The sequence below is a fragment of the Delphinapterus leucas genome, chromosome 12 (assembly GCF_059928025.1).
Source record: "Delphinapterus leucas isolate spDelLeu-1000000601 "Yukka" chromosome 12, BTC_Dleu_Yukka2, whole genome shotgun sequence".
NCBI lineage: Eukaryota > Metazoa > Chordata > Mammalia > Artiodactyla > Monodontidae > Delphinapterus > Delphinapterus leucas.
Window position 1 is genome coordinate 95078816 of NC_143140.1, and position 17921 is coordinate 95096736.

The 17921-nt window shown below is 50.5% G+C and overlaps 1 protein-coding gene across 4 annotated transcripts in view; it reads left to right on the plus strand.

Annotated features, from left to right (window-relative positions):
- Positions 1-17921, plus strand: part of SMOC2 (SPARC related modular calcium binding 2) — a 156620-nt gene that overhangs the window by 35597 nt on the left and 103102 nt on the right. For all 4 annotated transcript variants that reach the window (XM_089922262.1, XM_089922263.1, XM_089922264.1 and 1 more), the window contains exon 2: positions 9955-10126. In XM_089922262.1, the coding sequence (XP_089778388.1) occupies positions 9955-10126 (172 nt within the window). The remainder of the gene's footprint in view (positions 1-9954; positions 10127-17921) is intronic.

Sequence of the window (17921 nt, forward strand, 5' to 3'; positions counted from 1 at the left end):
TCTTCATGGCAGGGGTCAGCCTCCCCGAGGACAGGGCCCCTCTCACGTCACCCTTCCCCTCCCCCTGCCCCCTCCGTCACCCCCTCCCCAGTCTGGGCTTTTGCTGGGCAATAATTTGTCCCCCCAGCGGGAGGGGAGCTCAGGCCTGTGTGAGGGTCACACATCCCCACCCCCCGACTGCCGGCCCCCCCCCACCGCTCTTTATCACCATCTTCTTGTACCTCTCAGGTCCCTCAAAATCCTCTCTCTTCCCTCCAAGTTTCTCCTCCTCCTGTCATTGAAGTATTTATCTTTCCTCTCTAATTAAAGGTGTGAATTCCAGGATGCCTTTTTCAAAAAAACGATTCTTTTCTCAGCATTTTGTATTTGCCTCATTAATACTGTAGCCTGGAATGGACATTGACTTGTCTTTTTGCAACTGGTCATTTAAAAATTGGGGTTTAGGAAGTGAACTACCCTTCCTCATTGCTTCCAGAGCAGCGTCTAAGAGCCGCCGGTGATGACAGGCGTGTGCTCACAATGCCCGGCGCCGGGCTCCGGGGGTGCTGAGAACGTGCATGCAGCCAGTGCGGCCTAGCAGCTGCATTTTAAATTTCTTTTCACTTGAATTAATTCCGGGGCAAGCAGCTGTGTGTGACTGATGGCCTCCGCGTGGACGGTGCCCCATGCTCCAAGGTTCGGGTTGAACTGCACGTAGGGCAAGTTGTGAGCTGCCTGACGCTGGACTTCAAGTCCTAACCAGCGAAATACCTTGTGTCTGGGTGGCGCACACAGATGAGGGTGGAGAGCTGTCCCCCCCGCGTTAGCACCTGGGAGAGGGCGATGCAGACACCCGCCGAGGGCGTCGGGTGATGGACCCCAGGAGCGCCTGCAGCCCGTTCCTGCCAGTCTCCGAGACTGTGCTCATGCACTTCAGTGACGATGACAGCTTGGAGCATTGATGTGCCAGCATCGGGAGAGTCAGATGGTCCATTTCAGAAACCTGGGAAGAGAATTCCCCTTGAAGGCCCCATGCCTTGGCTATCTCCTAACATAAACAGGGACTCTTAAAAATGTGAAGAATCTGTTGTAACGTGTGAACCGAGGTGATGGGGGAATAGGCCATTTTCCACTTGTGCAGAAGCTGACGTGAATCACCCGCAGGCCCGGAGAAGGTGGAAACCTGCAAAAGAGACGAGAGGGCAGAAGGGGGGCGTGCCCATGGCACCCCCTCCAGCCCCTCTTCCGTGCGTCTTTCCAAGGCTGCTTTTCAAAACTGGGTCCTGTGCGTGGGTGCAGGTTGAAGCCTTTGGAGTGGGTGCCCTGGGGCAGGAAGACGCAGCCCTGACCCCCGGGTCGTGTTCACAGCCGTGCATGATTGGAGTGAACAGCAGGGACCCGGGCCCAAAGTCCTGGACTTGGTTTTAGCTTGTCCTGGACGAGCTGGGTGACCTCCACTGCGAGCCTCCATCTCTTCTTTGGTCAAATGAGGCAGCGGGGCTGGTGTCCTCTGGGACCCTCAGTGTCTTTATCGGTGCCCTGACGACACTCCGTGCTAAAGGGGCATCCTCTGCCCTTGCTCCCAGGGCGTGTGGACCAAAGGCATCCGGCTCTTATCTCCACAGAGAAAGGGAGTCAGACTTCCTGCCATGGATTTCTTTCTCCTTGGGGTTGTGGCTGTGTGGACGGGTGGAGGTGCACATGGGGGAGGGAGGGTCTTCTCTGTGCCTCCTCGTTCCCTGGGGACCCCTCTCTGCCTGGCCCAGCACGGAGCGTGCGCGTCCCTCAGTGGTGGACGGGGAGGTAGTCCAGCCTCCGGATACAGAGGGCTCTCAGGGCTCATTCCCTTCTGCTCCTTCACTCAGCAGACCCTTGTTAGGAACCTGCTTTGTGCTTGGACCCGCGGGGAAACCCTGCAGGAACCAGACCAGTGACCGTCCTGATTCTCAGGACCCCGGTCTGCAGCTAAACATCCTTGCTTTCGACACCGTGCTTGGGTATACGTTTCACCCCAGAAAGGGCAAGATCACGAACGCAGGGGAGTGGTTAAGGATGCAGACGATGTTTCGGATGCTCTGCAGGTCTCATCAGAGCTTGGCTGTAGACTTGGAACTGAACTCTGCCTGGTCTCTGTTGGGAGATCAGAGGCCCCCGGCCTTGATGAGCCATTGATGAGCGATGCGCTCATGCTCACTTCTAAAGTGTGGGACGGCGTGAGCGCTGGAGACTGGGTGGCGCGTCCCGGCCCCTCGCCCAGGGAGCAGTTTCTCTCTACCTGCTTGGCCAGCAGACGAGACCGTCTCACTGCGACATTTTCACCTGTTGTTTCCAGCGGGCTTTGTCCTTCTGGTTCCCACTTTACTCCTTTCGTTCTGTCCTCAGCGGGAACGATTCCACCCTGTAGCTCATCGTCTCCTGAGGTTTGGCTGAGAAGCAAACTATCTGGTGTCCCTGCTTTCGGATGAATTGCCCCTGCTTTGCAGGTCTCTTTAATATTCTCTAACATGTACTTTAGTGTAATTTGCTCTAAATGCTTTGAAATGAGAAGGAGCCTTAAAAAAGACACCGTGGCTGAATGCCTTTGGAAACGTCACCTCATCAAGGAGCACGTTGATCTTCCAAGGGAAGGATAGCAGGGAGGGGCTGGGGGCCGCGCGCGGTGCGTTTCACTGCTCCAGAGACGCGGAGGCTGTCAGGGGATTTATGAGCGACGTGTCGTGACAGGACACAAAGGATTGGCCACGTCCGGACACACGGAGGTGCCAGCTTTTCTGCATCTCTCTCCCTGTCATCCGGCCACGTGTCAGCGATGCCACCTGCAGGCCCCTCTCCGAGGGCCGGTGCGCAGAGCACGGTAGGGCCCCAGGCATCCCCACGCCCTGTCCGTGTGCACAGATGTAGCAGGCACCGTATCTGGGGTGGAGACTAGGGACCCTGGGGCTGACCCCCAGCCGAAGGTGACGTGGCCAACTGCAGTGTGTAGAGTGGAGGCTTTGGAAAATGGAGTCAGACACGAGCTTAATACTTATTTTCCTGGTTGATTTACGCTTTTGTTTTTAGACACGGACAGGGCGTCTGTGTGATCTCTGTGTGCTTCAGGCTGGGGGTGTTTGAAGCACACATGAGAGCGGCGCCCGCGCAGGGGGTGGCGATGGGGGACGGGCCTTTCAGGTTCCGGGCAGGTGTGTCTCCTCCCAACACACTTAGAGTGAGGATGCCAGGGTTTCGGTGTCTGTCCTAAAGTTTCAATGTCTGTCGTGGCCTCTGCTGTTTACTAGTCCCGAATCCCTACGCCTATTAGTTCAAACGTCTTCTTTTCCCTGCCACGTGCCCTGGTAACTCCATAGCCGTCCCACCTGGTCATGTTATGACAGCTCCTCAGACGATGAACATTTATCGAGCACCAACTGTAGACCAGACGCGGTGATGGGGTGCGAGGCCTCGTGGATGAGCACACGCCCTCTCTACCCTGAAAGAGTTGTGGTCCCAGGTGTTCTAACGCAATCGGTCGAGGGTCCACTGTAATGTCCTCCCATATCCCAAATGTGCGTTGTCTCACAGAGCTGTGGCCTGAGAAAGACATGTAGCTGTTAAACACCCATTTTGCCTATTCCTTGGTTCTTTTTGGGGTCCTGGGTGAGAATGGGCACTTAATTGTAGGTAAATTCATGAAGATAGTGCCTGCCCAAAGTCCTGTGAACCTTCCTTACACATCTTCAAGTCAGCAAAAGGGTGGTGACACCTTCAGAACAACTGGCATGGCTTGTATGAGCAGAGGTTCAGCTCCACTGCAGAGTTTTTAAGGCATTTGTAGCATCCACTTTCTGCAGACGAATCACCTCCGAACCATAAAAGTAACGGTGGAATGTTGTCACGTAATTTTCAAGTGAGGATCAAAGATAATTCTTGCACTAAGGTAGCACTATCCACGTGATATTTTATTAAGAAGAATTTTAGAATAACGAAGTTCCTACTGACTCTCCGATAAACTTAAGTCTGGAGCAATCAAAACCCAGGAATTTCTTGAATTATCTCCAAGATGTGCTAACAAGAAGAAAACATATCTGCTTTCACCATGGAAATTAATATTGATGTGGAGACAGGGAAGGAAATTAAATAAAAAAGAAAAGTTTGGGGGAAAGAGACGAGGTTTGCAGAGCAGGAGGTACAGCCGAGCATCTGCCCCTGGTTGTGGGACCAGGAACCAAAGCCCGCTGAGCGAACGGTGACTGGAGGCCAGAGCACCAGAGAGAGGCTGGGTCTGGGACCCGAAGCGAGCAAGTACTCCGTGAAAACACTTATAAAAAGCCTTATGTCCACTCAAACAAAATGCGAAGGCAGCCCAGAGATAAAGAAAACAGTCACAATGGCCTGTGTGCCCCGGGGGGTCACTCCCTGTCTGGCTGTTGGCGCTGCATTTCTCTGGGTTTTCTCAGTCCTGGGAGGGCTGTCTTTGTGCCCTACACGCGGTGGACGACTCTCCTGTGTCCGGTCCTCCGTGGGGTCCCTGCAGCCTTTGCTGTGGCCCGTCTGCCGGGTCCCCTCTCTGGGCACGAGCACCCCCTTCCCATGGACCCTGCGTGTGGAGCCCACCTCCCTCGCTCTGTGCATCTTCCTGCAAAACCTGCTTCTTTGTCCTGACCACCTAACTGAGCTCCCTTTCTACTTCATGCTCCGAAGTTTCGTTTTGAAAATGACCATAAATGGGAGGGTCACTTAATGCTCCTACCGTGGACTTGAAACCTTTATGACCGTGTAAAGGTTTACCAGAGCGAATTCGCCCTGTTTTTGAATACCTGCTTGGGAGGGCTTATTTCAAGTGACATCTGCATGCCTTCTCCAAGCATGCTCTCCTGCACTATTTCGTTTCACTTTCCCAATAATGTTGATGGAACAGGCAACAGTGTTACCACCTCCGTTTCACAAATGAAGAAGCCAAGGATTATTGGGCTAAAAGGACAACCGTCCCAGGTCACACAGGCAGCTGCCCGTTTCCAAAGTCAAGGCCATTTCTTTGACCACTGAGCCCTGCGGTGCAGACCCCCCCCCCCCCACACACTGGCATTTTCCAGCACAGACTGTTGGCCACTCTCTATCTCTTTATTGGGTTTATAGCTTTAATCTAGTCATAAAACCTAAACAAATTCATCCCAATAGTTTGCCCTTGGTTTTTAAATTCCTACAGATGCCCCATAAATACAACGAAAAGGCACAACGAGGCCCAAAGTGATGATGGTGACACACGTTATCACTACGTTGCTATCTCACTGCGTTATTTCACTCAGGGTCTTAAACTTGCTACGACAGAGCCCCCTTTGCAGGCCCACAGTCTGTTGTCTTCACTTCACGTTGCTGGCTTGTTTTTCAAGTCGGGAAAGCAGGGGTGGGGACAGGCACCTAAGAGAGAGCCGATCCCGCCGTCTCTGTTGGGGTCCGATCCTCCTGGTGCCACGCCTGCCTTGGAAAGGAGGCAGCTCCCTTGGGGGACAGACGCCCTTCCCACCCGCGCTTGTCTTCATCCTGTTCTCCACAGTGTAAACCCCGTTGTTTTAGTTATTCTCACAGCTACCTCAAAGTCGGCAGAGAAAGTATTATTGCTCCCGTTTTACAGACAAACAGACCGAGTCGACACCACACTCTTGTGATTTTGACGGTTTGCTAAACGTCCTGAGTAGCATCGAGCAGTGGCAGAATCCAGTTTTCACTGGTTTACAGTTAGCACCATGAACGCTGCAATTGGGCCGAGTTAATTACAGAGGACTGGAGAACCGTACTAAGTGGGTTGCTTCCTGTAAGACTCTGTCCGCTGGTTTCATCTGTGTGTAACAAGGGGAACACAGGGTTGGGAGTGTTCTGGCGGCAGGAAGGGGACCAGCTTCCCGGACCCCTGGCACCCCTGAGCCTCCCCGGTCCTCAGGGTGCCTCCCAGCTCGTTGGTCTGTAGGCCAGTCGCCAGACTGACCCCACAGCAGACCTGCATGACGTCACTGTTCCTGATTTGCTTCTGGTGACCTGTGCCCTGGGATTCCAGGCCACATCCCGTCTCATTCCTGGGCTTTCCCACTGCACCACACGATGGTTATTCGTTGGCCTAGATGCCGTCGTGATGCTTTGTGGTGCTGTGTTCGCTGCCCTCTGGAACTTAAACTCTGTGAGGACAGGACCGCCTTTGAACCCTACCCCACGCCCCTCCTGGAGTCCAGGAAAAAGCCTGGCAGAGGGCTGTCCCTCAACACTTACTGAACAAGTTCAATTCAAGCTGGACCTGACTTTTGATCTACCTTAGAAATACAATGTCCTTAAAGAGTGTGAAAAAGAGGCAGACAATGAAAATACTGCAGGAGAGCGTTTGTAAAACACGCACGATTGGCATTTGTTAGTTCTAGCAAACGAATGAATGAGTGAATGAATTGATGAGTGAGAGAATGAATGAGCGAATGAATGAGTGAGGGAATGAATGTATGGGTGAATGGGTGAATGAGTGAATGAATGGGTGAACGTGTGAACAAATGAGTGAGCGAGTGAATGAATGAGTGAATGAATGAATGAGTGAGTGGCTGTGTCTCTGGGGGAGAACTCGGGGCAGCAGCTGTGTTTCACTCAAACGTCTCAGCTTCAGGCTGGAGGCTCTAAAACACCATCTCCGTGTTTGTGTCATAGGTTCGGGTTCTCTGTTCCACTAGAAAGTAGGGGACTCTTTCCTGAAATCTGTGAAAGCTTAGCCTCTAAAGTGGAGAAGTTGCCCTTTAGCAGGTGTGTTTATAACCGTGTCCCCGGTGTCCCCACTTTCTCCCCGTGGTACAAGATCACTTACTCTCTCAAACCCCCCAGACTCACCCATGCCCCAGATGCCCTCGCGGTTCTAACCCATCTCACCCCCAGTGTATCAGCCTCGTCCTCGTGTCACACTAACACACTTACTTGGAAGCTACATTCATTTCCCGGTGGCTCATTATTTAGAAGGTTCTTGCTTTGGGGAATCTTACAGCTGCCGGATTATGTAATTCAGAAATGTTTTTCTTAATGTTAACCCATACCATGTGTTACCCCATATTCTAATCAGATATCCATATCACAGTGAGGAAATTCATCCGTATTAAGAGTGTTTTAACCCATTTCTTACATGTTTTCATTTTGTTCCGGCTTTTCCTCTGGCTTAAACCCATGCATTTATTAAGCAGAAGGCGGATCACATCTTTAATCCGTTTGCACTTGACCTACTGTTTCCACTGCAGGAGTCGCATGACCTCCAGGCAGGCACTGCACATGCACCCCCTTAGCTTCCTTCTGCCCCTCCCCCGCAAGGCACCTGTGCAGACAGCCCTGCTTCGTGAAAGCAAAGGAGACGGGGCCCTGGGACCCTGAGGTCGTTGTTTTAATAGTGCTGTTCAAGGTGTAATTGATTTCCTTCTAAATTTGACAAAGTGCCTTTTATCTGAACTAGTTTGAAGACCCTCAACCAAGTTCTTTAGTGAACACTAAATTCTTTAGAATAGGACTATTTTATTTTCCCTCCAGGGCTTTGTTTAGCAAAGAATCCAGCTCCCTTAAAAGCTCATTTTCCTCTGTACACGGTCTCCCCTGGAATTTAATTGCTGTTAAAAACGGGGAGGGGGAGAAACATGCAGAAAGTGTGAATGCCCTCATTTCTGAGAAGGAACAGTTCCATTGTTTGTTCTACACTATTAAATTATTGAGAATTATGGTCAAATTCTAAGCGCCTGAATGCTCAGCTTTTTTAAAAAATAAAAAATAGAGGCTGCCTCTCTACATTCAGAGAAAATGATAATTACGACGTCTTTCCCTAAGTCATCCGCATTTCCTCACTTGGGGTTTCAGGAAATACAAATAGACCACCTCTTAAACACAAAAATTAGCAGGATTTAGGTTATTTCAGGTTGTCATCTAAAGTAGAAGGGAGCTGCTTCTGGGCGGGCTCCTGTGTGCACTGGGCCTGCGAAGGTCCCGAGATGTTTCACGGTCAAGTTTGCTCCCCTGGTGGCCTCTGTCTCTCTATCTTTCTTTCTCTTGCACAAAACCGCTCTGTTCCAGGCCAGCTGCGAGTCATAAGAACAAGTCTACGAAAACTCAAATGCTTGTGAGGAGAGGAACGAGGTGAGGCGGTGACTTTGTAAGAGGAGCAGTGTTTCGCGCGGATGGAGTTCCTCAGGTGCGGTGCTCTGGGCGCTCCAGTCTCCTGGGAGCTGCCGCTGCCTGGGGTGTGCCATCGTGGCTGGAGAGTTGATTCTCATGAATCAGTTTCGGGGAAAGAGAAACAAGGGGTTGAAACCCCTCAATGACAGAATTCAATCAAATGTGCTTATGGCCTTGCTTTACCCATTTTTAGTAAAAGAACACGTTTGTTGTTGTTGCGAAATCTTGGAAAGGTAATGATCTGTTTTCACTTGCCTCTTGGTTAAAATAAGCACAGATCATTTTAGCAAGTGAACTTCTTAGGAAAAATGAGAGCCTGCAGAATGTCTCTCCTGTGTCCCGGGGCCCCACTGAACAAAGAACCGTCCCCCTCCAGGCGCCCATGACCTGCCTCCTGGCTGGAGCCTTTCTCCAGAAATCCGGGAAATGGCCAGGGACCTCAGCTCCCAACCAAACACGTCGAGGGATTGTCCCTCACACCCTCCCTGCCACGGTGCACTCGTAGCCCTTCCTCCCCAGGACCCCAGGTGGGGCTGTGAGGACCCCGCCTGGACCCCGGGAGCGATGTGGCTCCCTGGACAGCTGTCCCCCCATGGGGCCTTCCTCCCCCTGTGGCTTCATCTCAGCTTCAGCTTCGGTAGGTCTTTACACATCGCCAGCTAGGACACTCAGAGACGCAAGGGGGAGAGTGTGGGTATCTTTTTAAGGAGCGAAGCACCCTGAGTTTGAGAATGTCCTTTCTGTCTCTTCCTGATGAGGGAACAAGTTGATGAGGTCCCTGCAATTTTGCTAAAGTCCATTCCCTCTCTTCCTCCAGCTCAGACTGGGACAGGGGAGGGGTTGCTGTGAGTAGAGCTCTGCCCCTGTAAATATTACCGGGGCAAACATACCAAATAAACCTGTTCAGATATACACAGAGGCCAGGGCTCTACATACTGCTGTGGAGTATTGAGTAGTAACCACAGCTCGGGGTTTTCTCTCTTTCCTTTAATAAATCGCTGTGAAGGGCAGGTGACATTCCAGTGACCAAAGGCTCGTGATGGCTCCACTTCCCAGAGCTTGAAGCTTTATTGGATTCATCTTCGTGCTTGTTGCTTCGTCTGGGTTGAGGAGGCCTACACAGGACAGAGGGTGGGACGCACGGGGGGTTTGGAAGCCCGGGGGGTGAGCAGGGTGCGCCATCAGCGGTCCAAGGAGGGCAGGTGTGGGAGCAGGTGGCCGGATCTAAGCCCCACTGGGAGATGCTGCGAGCTCTGAAGCCCTGTGTCCGGGCCGTCAGAGGGGCCAAGGAGAGGATGGGGACCCCAGAGCGGTCAACGGGGACTTCACGGAGGGGACCCTGGGGCAGGGGCTCCGTGCTCACACCACCCCAGCAGCCCTGGGTCCTGGGACAGAGGTGAGATTGTGTGGAACTGTCCAACAGGGAGAGACTGACCCCCAGTTCCAGGCCGGCAGGGCACTTCTGATGCCCACGACTTCCAAGGTGATCGCAAAACCTGGTGAATGCAGGAGTCAACCAGGCACTGAATTCACAAAAACATTGCTATTCAGATTATTAAAGGTACGCAGAACATGGGCACCCCCGTGCAGACCTGGACGGCGTCCCAGGCCAGTGGTGGAGCCTTCAGGGGTTCAGCCACCAAATGCCGAGCAGAGAAGTTACCAGTTATCCAGATGTGTGAAACAGATGGAGGTCGGAGTTTTCAGAGCTTCCCACCATGTGTCTGGGACATCCCCTGGCACTAAGTGGCCTTAGATAGCCTTATGCTTTCCATCGAACACTCTGAGATGTCTGGCTTCTTTTTTCTTTGCTCCTCCAAGTTTTTGAGAGTCGACCAAGACAAGGACAAGGACTGCAGCTTGGACTGTGGGGGTCCCACCCAGAAACCCCTCTGTGCCTCGGATGGGAGGACCTTCCTGTCTCGCTGTGAATTTCAGCGCGCCAAGTGCAAAGACCCCCGGCTAGAGATTGCTTACCGTGGAAACTGCAAAGGTAAGTTGCTTTCGATCATTTGTTCAAGAATCAGTCACTGAAGTGTACACCCATGTGCTTTATTTTCATTTGGCTAAGGTTTTCTACGTAAAATGTCAAGGGTTTATGTTGAGAGCACGTAGCGAGAAGAGTCATTTCTGAATCATTTTTTTTTCTTGTTGAATGCTCTCTTTTCTTAGAATGTTTTATGACATCATGACACAAATTTATCCAAGGGTTTCACAGAATGTTTCCAAAGTCTCTTAAAATTATTCTCACCAGTTTTTTTTTTTTATTGGTTCTTCCAACTCCTTCTCATTTCACCTTTCAGCCTGTGGGGAGTGTGTACTAGCACCTGTGCCGTTTTCAGTGATTTTTTTGGGGGGGTGCTGATTTCACACCTGTAATTTTCAATTTTCCTGATCTAAGAAGCAGATTTGGAGTTAACAAGCACCGCTTAGAGCAAAACATTGAAATGCTTCCCACGTTAATGAAGGGTTTGACTCAGCAAAACAGCTGATGTTTCAAGCACAAATAGAGTCAATTTCAGAAAGAGATTTAACCTTCTTTTTCTTATTATCTAGGAAAAAGAGCCACACAGGCTAAAACACCCTGGAGACAGTGTTCTGCAGTGTTTAGCTGTTAGCGCCAACAATCTGCCCAAAGAAAGAAGAGCTACTGTCTCAACTCTGTACTTGGCCAGGTTTTGAGTAATTTGCTCTTCCTTTCGTAATGCGACACATCCTAAGTGAACAGGTTGGAGCCACTGCTCTACGCGACAAAGACAGAGTTTTGCCGGTCCTTGGACGTGGGCACCACTCCCGCTGACACCCCGCAGGACACTCTGCCCACAGGCGTCAGGGCAGCCCAGCACTCACCTCCCACGTGCGTCTGATTTGTGTGCCCTAAACACGTCCCTCGGAGAAAAGTCTGGATGTAACTTTATGCCTTGATTGTTGTTACACACCTCGGGTATCTGTGCTGAGAAATGAGAAGTGACCTAAGAATGAATTAAAGTATCAGGCGATCTACCTTTTAGAGAACCTTCTAGAAACAATGGCCTGTGCTGACTTAGCTTGTGAGAACAGGTGCTGTGGAGGTGGCAGTAAAGTTTGAGTTTTACCATCCTCTTTGGTGCCCTCTTCCTTTAGAGAACCCCCATCAAGTGTCCTTTAGGAGGATAATTCCCGTCAAACACTGTCGGAGGACGATGAGGAAGCCGCTATATTAAGCCTCTGTGTTGGCCATAGTCTCCATGGGCGTCTGTGGTGGGTTCATTAGACAGAGGCCAGAGGCCGTCCATCTGTCTGGGTGGACATTGACACCAGAGGCCTCTGTGTCCCACAGTTGAGGTCGCTCTCCCAAGCCTCCCACTTCGAGCTCTGCAGAGTCCATGGTGAGTTGCTTTTGCACAGGGACGGTAAATTGGAATTAAGCGCAGATGGCCTTTTGGTGATGTCACTGTTAGCTTATTTGTGTTTGCATCCAGCCTAACTTTTTTCTGGATAATTCCCTTGGTTGGGATTCTCACACCTCACTGAAGAAGTTTCACACCATAAATTTGTGACACAAAAAGTGTGATAAGGGACGGGACTTCCCTGGCGTTCCAGTGGTTGCGACTTCGCCTTCCAATGCAGGGGGTGCAGGTTCCATCCCTGGTTGGGGAGCTGGGGTCCCACATGCCTCATGGCCAAAAAACCAAGGCATAGGCCAGAAACAATATTGTAACGAATTCAATAAAAGACTTTAAAAATGGTTCACATCAAAAAAAAATCTTTAAAAAATGTGATAAGGAAGAAGTAGGTAAAAACAAAACTTATTTCCTAAAAACAAGTTTAGTTTAAATCAAAAGGATTAAAATAAAAATAATGGGAAGGTACCTGTAAACTTCGAGGTCAAGGTTATCTGGTGCTTCGGTTGCCAAGGGTAGCAAATATGAAAGTTACTTTAAAGAGACATTGTTAGTTGTACAACATAGTTTGAGATAACTGGGCATCAGGTACCTCTGACACTGTAGATTTGGGGGAGTTGGAGCTCTGAAGCGTCTGCTTTCAGCCCTCTCCTGTGGGTGATCTGAGTCTGGTCCACGCTGGGGCTGCCCGGAGAAGGGCTTCCCGGTCTGCAGGCCGTCTTTTCCCACAGACGCAGCCTTTCCCTGGAGCCGAGCTCTGAACGGGAGCGGACCCTCCTCAGACAGGAGCGGCTCCTTCATTCCAGTTGATTTACATTGCCTCGTTTCCCCACCCTGTCCCCGTGTGTCCAGCATTTAACACCCCCCAGCCTGCCCCGGGACCACGTGGCAGGAAGGGTTCACGGTGAATGGGAGGGGACCCTGGTGCTGATGGACCAGAAACAGGTGTCCTGGCTCCCCGGGCAGGTGCTGCTGTTACATCCCTCTGTCCCCAAGGGCACAACCACTGCCAATTCCGCACCACACCCAGGTCGAGAGCTTTCTGCTATGAAGGTGAGAGCGGGAGAAGGAGATTGAAATGGCACTTCCACTGCGCAGAATACGAATATTCATCCGCGTTTGCTCTAAATTATTCCCGGTTTTGAAATTGGCTGGTGTATCGTAGTATCAACTGGCAAGTGTGAAGCTGCATTTTTTTTTTTTTTTTTTCGGTACACGGGCCTCTCACTGCTGTGGCCTCTCTCGTTGAGGAGCACAGGCTCCGGACGCGCAGGCTCAGCGGCCATGGCTCACGGGCCCAGCCGCTCCGTGGCATGTGGGATCCTCCCGGACCGGGGCACGAACTCGTGTCCCCTGCATTGGCAGGCGGACTCTCAACCACTGCGCCACCAGGGAAGCCCTTGAACAGAAGTGCACTGGTTTACACTGATGGATTTTTCTCATATTTTCTTAGAAATTTGTGGAGTTTGTGTTTTTAGAACTCAGCAAACACATAAATATTTTTCTTTTGATCTGAGACCATTGGGCCTTTCTTTTCAAGAAAAATCTCTGACATTGAATAAAAAAGCCAAAAAAAAAAAAAAAAGAAAAAAAAGGGAGAAGACGGAAAAGAAGAAGAAAAGTCTAGATGCCAGTGGTTCTTGGAACTATTTTGAGATTTCTGGAAACAGAATTATAAAGGATATCTGACAGAAACAACTTCCTGGAGATTTCCGAGACCTGGCTTTTTAGTAACCAGTGAATAAGAAAAGAAACATGGTTACAAAGTGCTTCCTGATACCCGTCGTCCCCTTTCTCATTCGCAGCCCGAGTCTTATGGTCACCGTCCTGCTTGTCATTGCAGAGCGACCCCCTGGCAGCGTTGGGGCCTCTGTGGGTCACAGCGTGGCCGGCATACGAGTGCACAGGGGTCCACAGTGTCGAGGAGACAGACCCCTGCCCCTCGACGGGGGTTATGATTAATATCGCGGTTATGGCGAGTTTCCAGAGCCCTTGTTCTCTCCCTGCGAATACCCTGGGCTTTCACTCTGGACACATACTGACCACTGGCCTAGAAGCCTCAGCGTGCCTTACGCGCCCTCTCTCCCTGCTGGGCTGCTGTGACCAGGCGTTACCTTAGCGCTCTCTGGGCAGGCCTGACCCTCAGGACCGCGTGACCGTCCTCTTCCCTGTGTGTGACCCAGGCCACTTGCAGGGGGCATCCTGCTGACCTGGGCTCGGTGTGCACTCCGCTGAGTCCTGCAGGGAGAGAGCTCAGGCTCCCAGCCCTGCATTTCTGGAAATTCCGAGGAAGGCGTAAACCACACATGTGGTCAGCAGGGCTGTCGCCCCTGAAAGTACCGACGTTTTCAAGCAGAATTTCTGCGAGGCCGGAGGGTGCTTGTCACCTCCAGTCGGTACAGTACCGCCCTCTCTGAAGTGCTCTGTGTACTTTGATTTTATTAAAACACATGATGTAAAACCTAACAGCGGTGGTGCCCGCAGCCCAGCCGCAGTACCTCTGATGTTACTGGTGTGGCCAGACAGGCAGCTGGCTGTGGATCTCCACATGGGGCAGAGATGGGGTCGGGAGGGCGAGGTCTTTGCCTCTGCACCTCGCAAGCTCCCACGGGTCGGGGGACCATGGAACCAGCGCTAAGGGGCCAGGCCAGGAGGGCTCCACCTGCCTCTGAAACAGGGTGGTCGGGTCAGATGAACACGAGGAATTCCTTCCCTCCGAAGAGGCTTCTGGTCGTAAATGTGTGCTCCTCCCAAAGCCTTTACTCATACTTGGAGAGCCAGGAGGTGGGCTGGAAGCTTCATCACTGGCCGTTTTCCTCAGGCTTATGGTGACACTGCCTTTGAAGGAGGCAGAGCACCTGGATGCTCCCACGTAGCGTCACCTGGAGGCTTTGTTAACCCACAGTGGCGCCGAGGGCCAGGGTGCAGCTTGGTTGCTGGAAATCAGTTAACCTGCCATCATTTTCTTCAACGAAACAGGTATTTCCATGAGAGGAGTCTATGCAGGGTGTGTGGCACGTGTGCATAGGTACACGTGCACGTGTGTGTGTGGGCACACACCTGCGTGTATGGGTGTGTATGTGTGTCTCGTGCGTGTACCTATGTACACGTGCGCACGCGCCCGTGTCTCCTGCCCGGTCCTCTCGGGGGTCTGTGTCCCTGCTTCCTGCTGTTTCTCATCAGCCTCCTTTCGCCCACAGGCAGGCTTGGAAGTGCCCTTTACATGTGTGGTTCCAGGACGTTTTAATCTGGCTGGCGCTTGTCCCTTGCAGAAACCCTACCCCAGTCTTGTTGACCTTAACTCCTTCATGCTGTTCTAACAGGTCTGATGTTAGAAGCACCCTCATTATAGACTGAAGCAGACACAGTGAGAGGTAGGGCCACTGCTCTCACGTTCAAGCCAGGGTCAGGAACACAACAGAACTTTTTGAAATGTTTGTGAAAAAAACTTTTCTCTGTTCGCTTTAGCAACCCTGTATCCTCCAAGGTTAGTTCATCAGAGGAGCTGCGGCAAGCACAACGTGGCCTCAGTCAGTCTGCCCTGTGAAGGTTTGTAGCCAGACTTCACACAAAAGGACCCTGGGATCGCTTGCACGGGGACCTGGGGTGATGCGTTGATGACACTGTGGCGATCAGTCGTCATAGAGCTGCTTCTGATCAGTTGTTCCCCGGATAAATGTTGTAAAAAACGTTGGAATACTTTTATATATTCTTGCAGTCATTTGTACTTTATCTTACTCTTTTTCCTTTAGGACTTGGCCACCCCAATTATGTACCCTGGCTTTTCCTGTTCTAATTTGTTTCTGTCTTGATGCGTTTACAATGATAATACTTACGATGAAAACTCAGTTTCTTTCTCCTCGGCTCTAAGATGCTCCCTCTGGTCAAGGGACGGCTTGGACACTTGCCGTGGCTCTGCCTGAGCTGGGCGGCTGCAGGTGGGTGGGCGGGGAGCCTTCCTTGGAGTCCTGCCAGTCCTTTATCAGAGCGCAGCCTTCTGCATCATTTATGCCAAAGAACATTGCAGCACAGAACTCGTTCTCCTGGGAGGCGGCCCTTCAAAATTACGGGTGGGTACAATATTCCAACTTTTGAAACACAGGGTCTGCCTTCATTCGATGCCAATAAAACTATAGGCCTGTCACCCTCGGGCTATCGTTTCTGCAGCCACTACTAAGGGAGAGCTGGCTTCCTCGTCAGCTTTGTTTGTTCTGACCCCAGCCTTGTCCGAGCAGCCCCCGTGCTGGCCACGGGGACCCAGCAGTGAGAACTGTGTCCCCAGAGAGTTGACACCACCGTGCTCAAAACCATCACCATGTAGTCGCCCTGCTAGGTCCAGGGTCAGTAGGTCTGTTGACCCGAAAAATACCCAGTGTAGCCTTTCATTGTACATTTCATAATGGGACTCTGAAATAATTCCATATCCGCAAGGGTTTCTGCCTCAGTAAGGAGCTTGCTGAGCGGCTCTGTCTCTGGGGTGAGGACTCACACAGGAAGAGTTAAAGGACACGCGATCCACTTTCTTCTGGGTAATGTTTCCATGTCATCCTGTGTGTGATGGACAGAGGACCCCACAAGAAGAGCTCCCGGGCTCAGGGGCGGTCAGGGTCAGGACCGCCTGTAAACATCAGTGCTCCATGACCTTGTTCTGGCTGGGCCTCCTCGGGGCCTTTTAACTCTTCTTCTCCAAAATTCTTCTGCATAAAATGTGCAGCAAATCTGTCTCTTCCAATAATTGCTTAAACCTGTTGTGAGTGATGTTAGCAAAGTAGGAAATGATTTGCTTCCTGTTTAAATGAAAACCATCATTAGAAACAGCCACTATAAAACATGGCCGTTTATTTCTAGTTTAGAGCAAGCAGTGCATCTCGATAGTTTCCGTGACTAACGTATCTTGACGCATAGACACGTTTTGTGATCCCCTGGAAAAGGAATCTCTTTCACTTTGCAGTTGAGAGAAAACAATTAACAACTAGGTAAATAAGTTGCTTACAAAACTCATTATTACTAACAAAGAACTCATCCAAAAATTTTTGTTAAAAACCTGTTGTTAGCAACGCTAAACACAGGGAAGAAATCATTTGTAAAGTCTCTGCTCTTTCAGATAACAAAAACTTTCTAAAAAATATGATCAAATTTGTATCAAAGCAAAAGTTTTTCTTTGGTCTAGTAAAATGATTGAAGTCCTTGATTAGAAGTAGCTTCATGCTTTGATTTAATTAAAATATTATAATTTTCAGTTAAGCTGGATTTTCCTATGAGGTAAAAATTGATCATACTTTAAAAATTACTATGAACCAAAAAGTTATGTGATACCACTTCATACCCACTAGGATGGCTATCACAATTAAAAATGAAAAACACAGAAAATAATTATTGGTGGAAATGTGGATATATTGGAATGCTTGTCCATTTTGGGGCAGGAATGTAAAATGGTTCATACACTGTGAAAAACAGTTTGGTGTTTTCTCTATAAATTGAACACAGAATTATCGTAGGACCGAGAAATTCCCCTCCAGGTATATATATCCATAAGACTTGAAAACAGAGGTTCAAACAAAAGTTTGTACACGAGTGCCCGGAACAGCATTACTCATAATCACCAAAAGATGGAAACAGCCCAAATGTCCATCAGTACTAGAGCAGATGCACACGCTGCGGTGTGTCCGTACGATGGACATTCTTCAGCCCTAAGAAGGAATGAAATGCTGGCACAGGTAACGCCGTGGATGGACATTGAAAACACACTGTCACACACTTTGATTCCATTTATATGAAATGTCCAAAATAGGCAAATGCATAGGGACGGAGAGCAGAGTGCTGTCGCCGGGGGAGGGAGGGCGATCAGCTTCCCTGTGGAGATGAGAATGTCCTGGAGCCAGATAGAAGTGGTGGTTACACAACATTTCGGATGCACGAAACACCACTGAATTGTGCACTTTTATGTTGTGTGTAGTGGCCCCAGAGTAAGGGCAAATTGTCGTGCCCACGTTTTGAGGATTTAATTCTCAAACAGTTAAAAATAAAGTGTCCAGAGTAAAATCTGAACAAGGCCCCTGAACAGTTAAGCACCTGCTTACTTTTTTTTTTTTTTATTTTTTGCGGTACGCGGGCCTCTCACTGTTGTGGCCTCTCCCGTTGCGGAACACAGGCTCCGGACGCGCAGGCTCAGCGGCCATGGCTCACGGGCCCAGCCGCTCCGCGGCGTGTGGGATCTTCCCGGACCGGGGCACGAACCCGTGTCCCCTGCATCGGCAGGCGGACTCTCAACCACTGCGCCACCAGGGAAGCCCCCTGCTTAATTTTTAATCTCACCACAGGAAGCGTAAAGAGAGAAAATATAATTAGGGAAGAAATGTATCACCTGTAAATTCAGGTCCAAGACTGTTGAAACTTTCTGTTCCA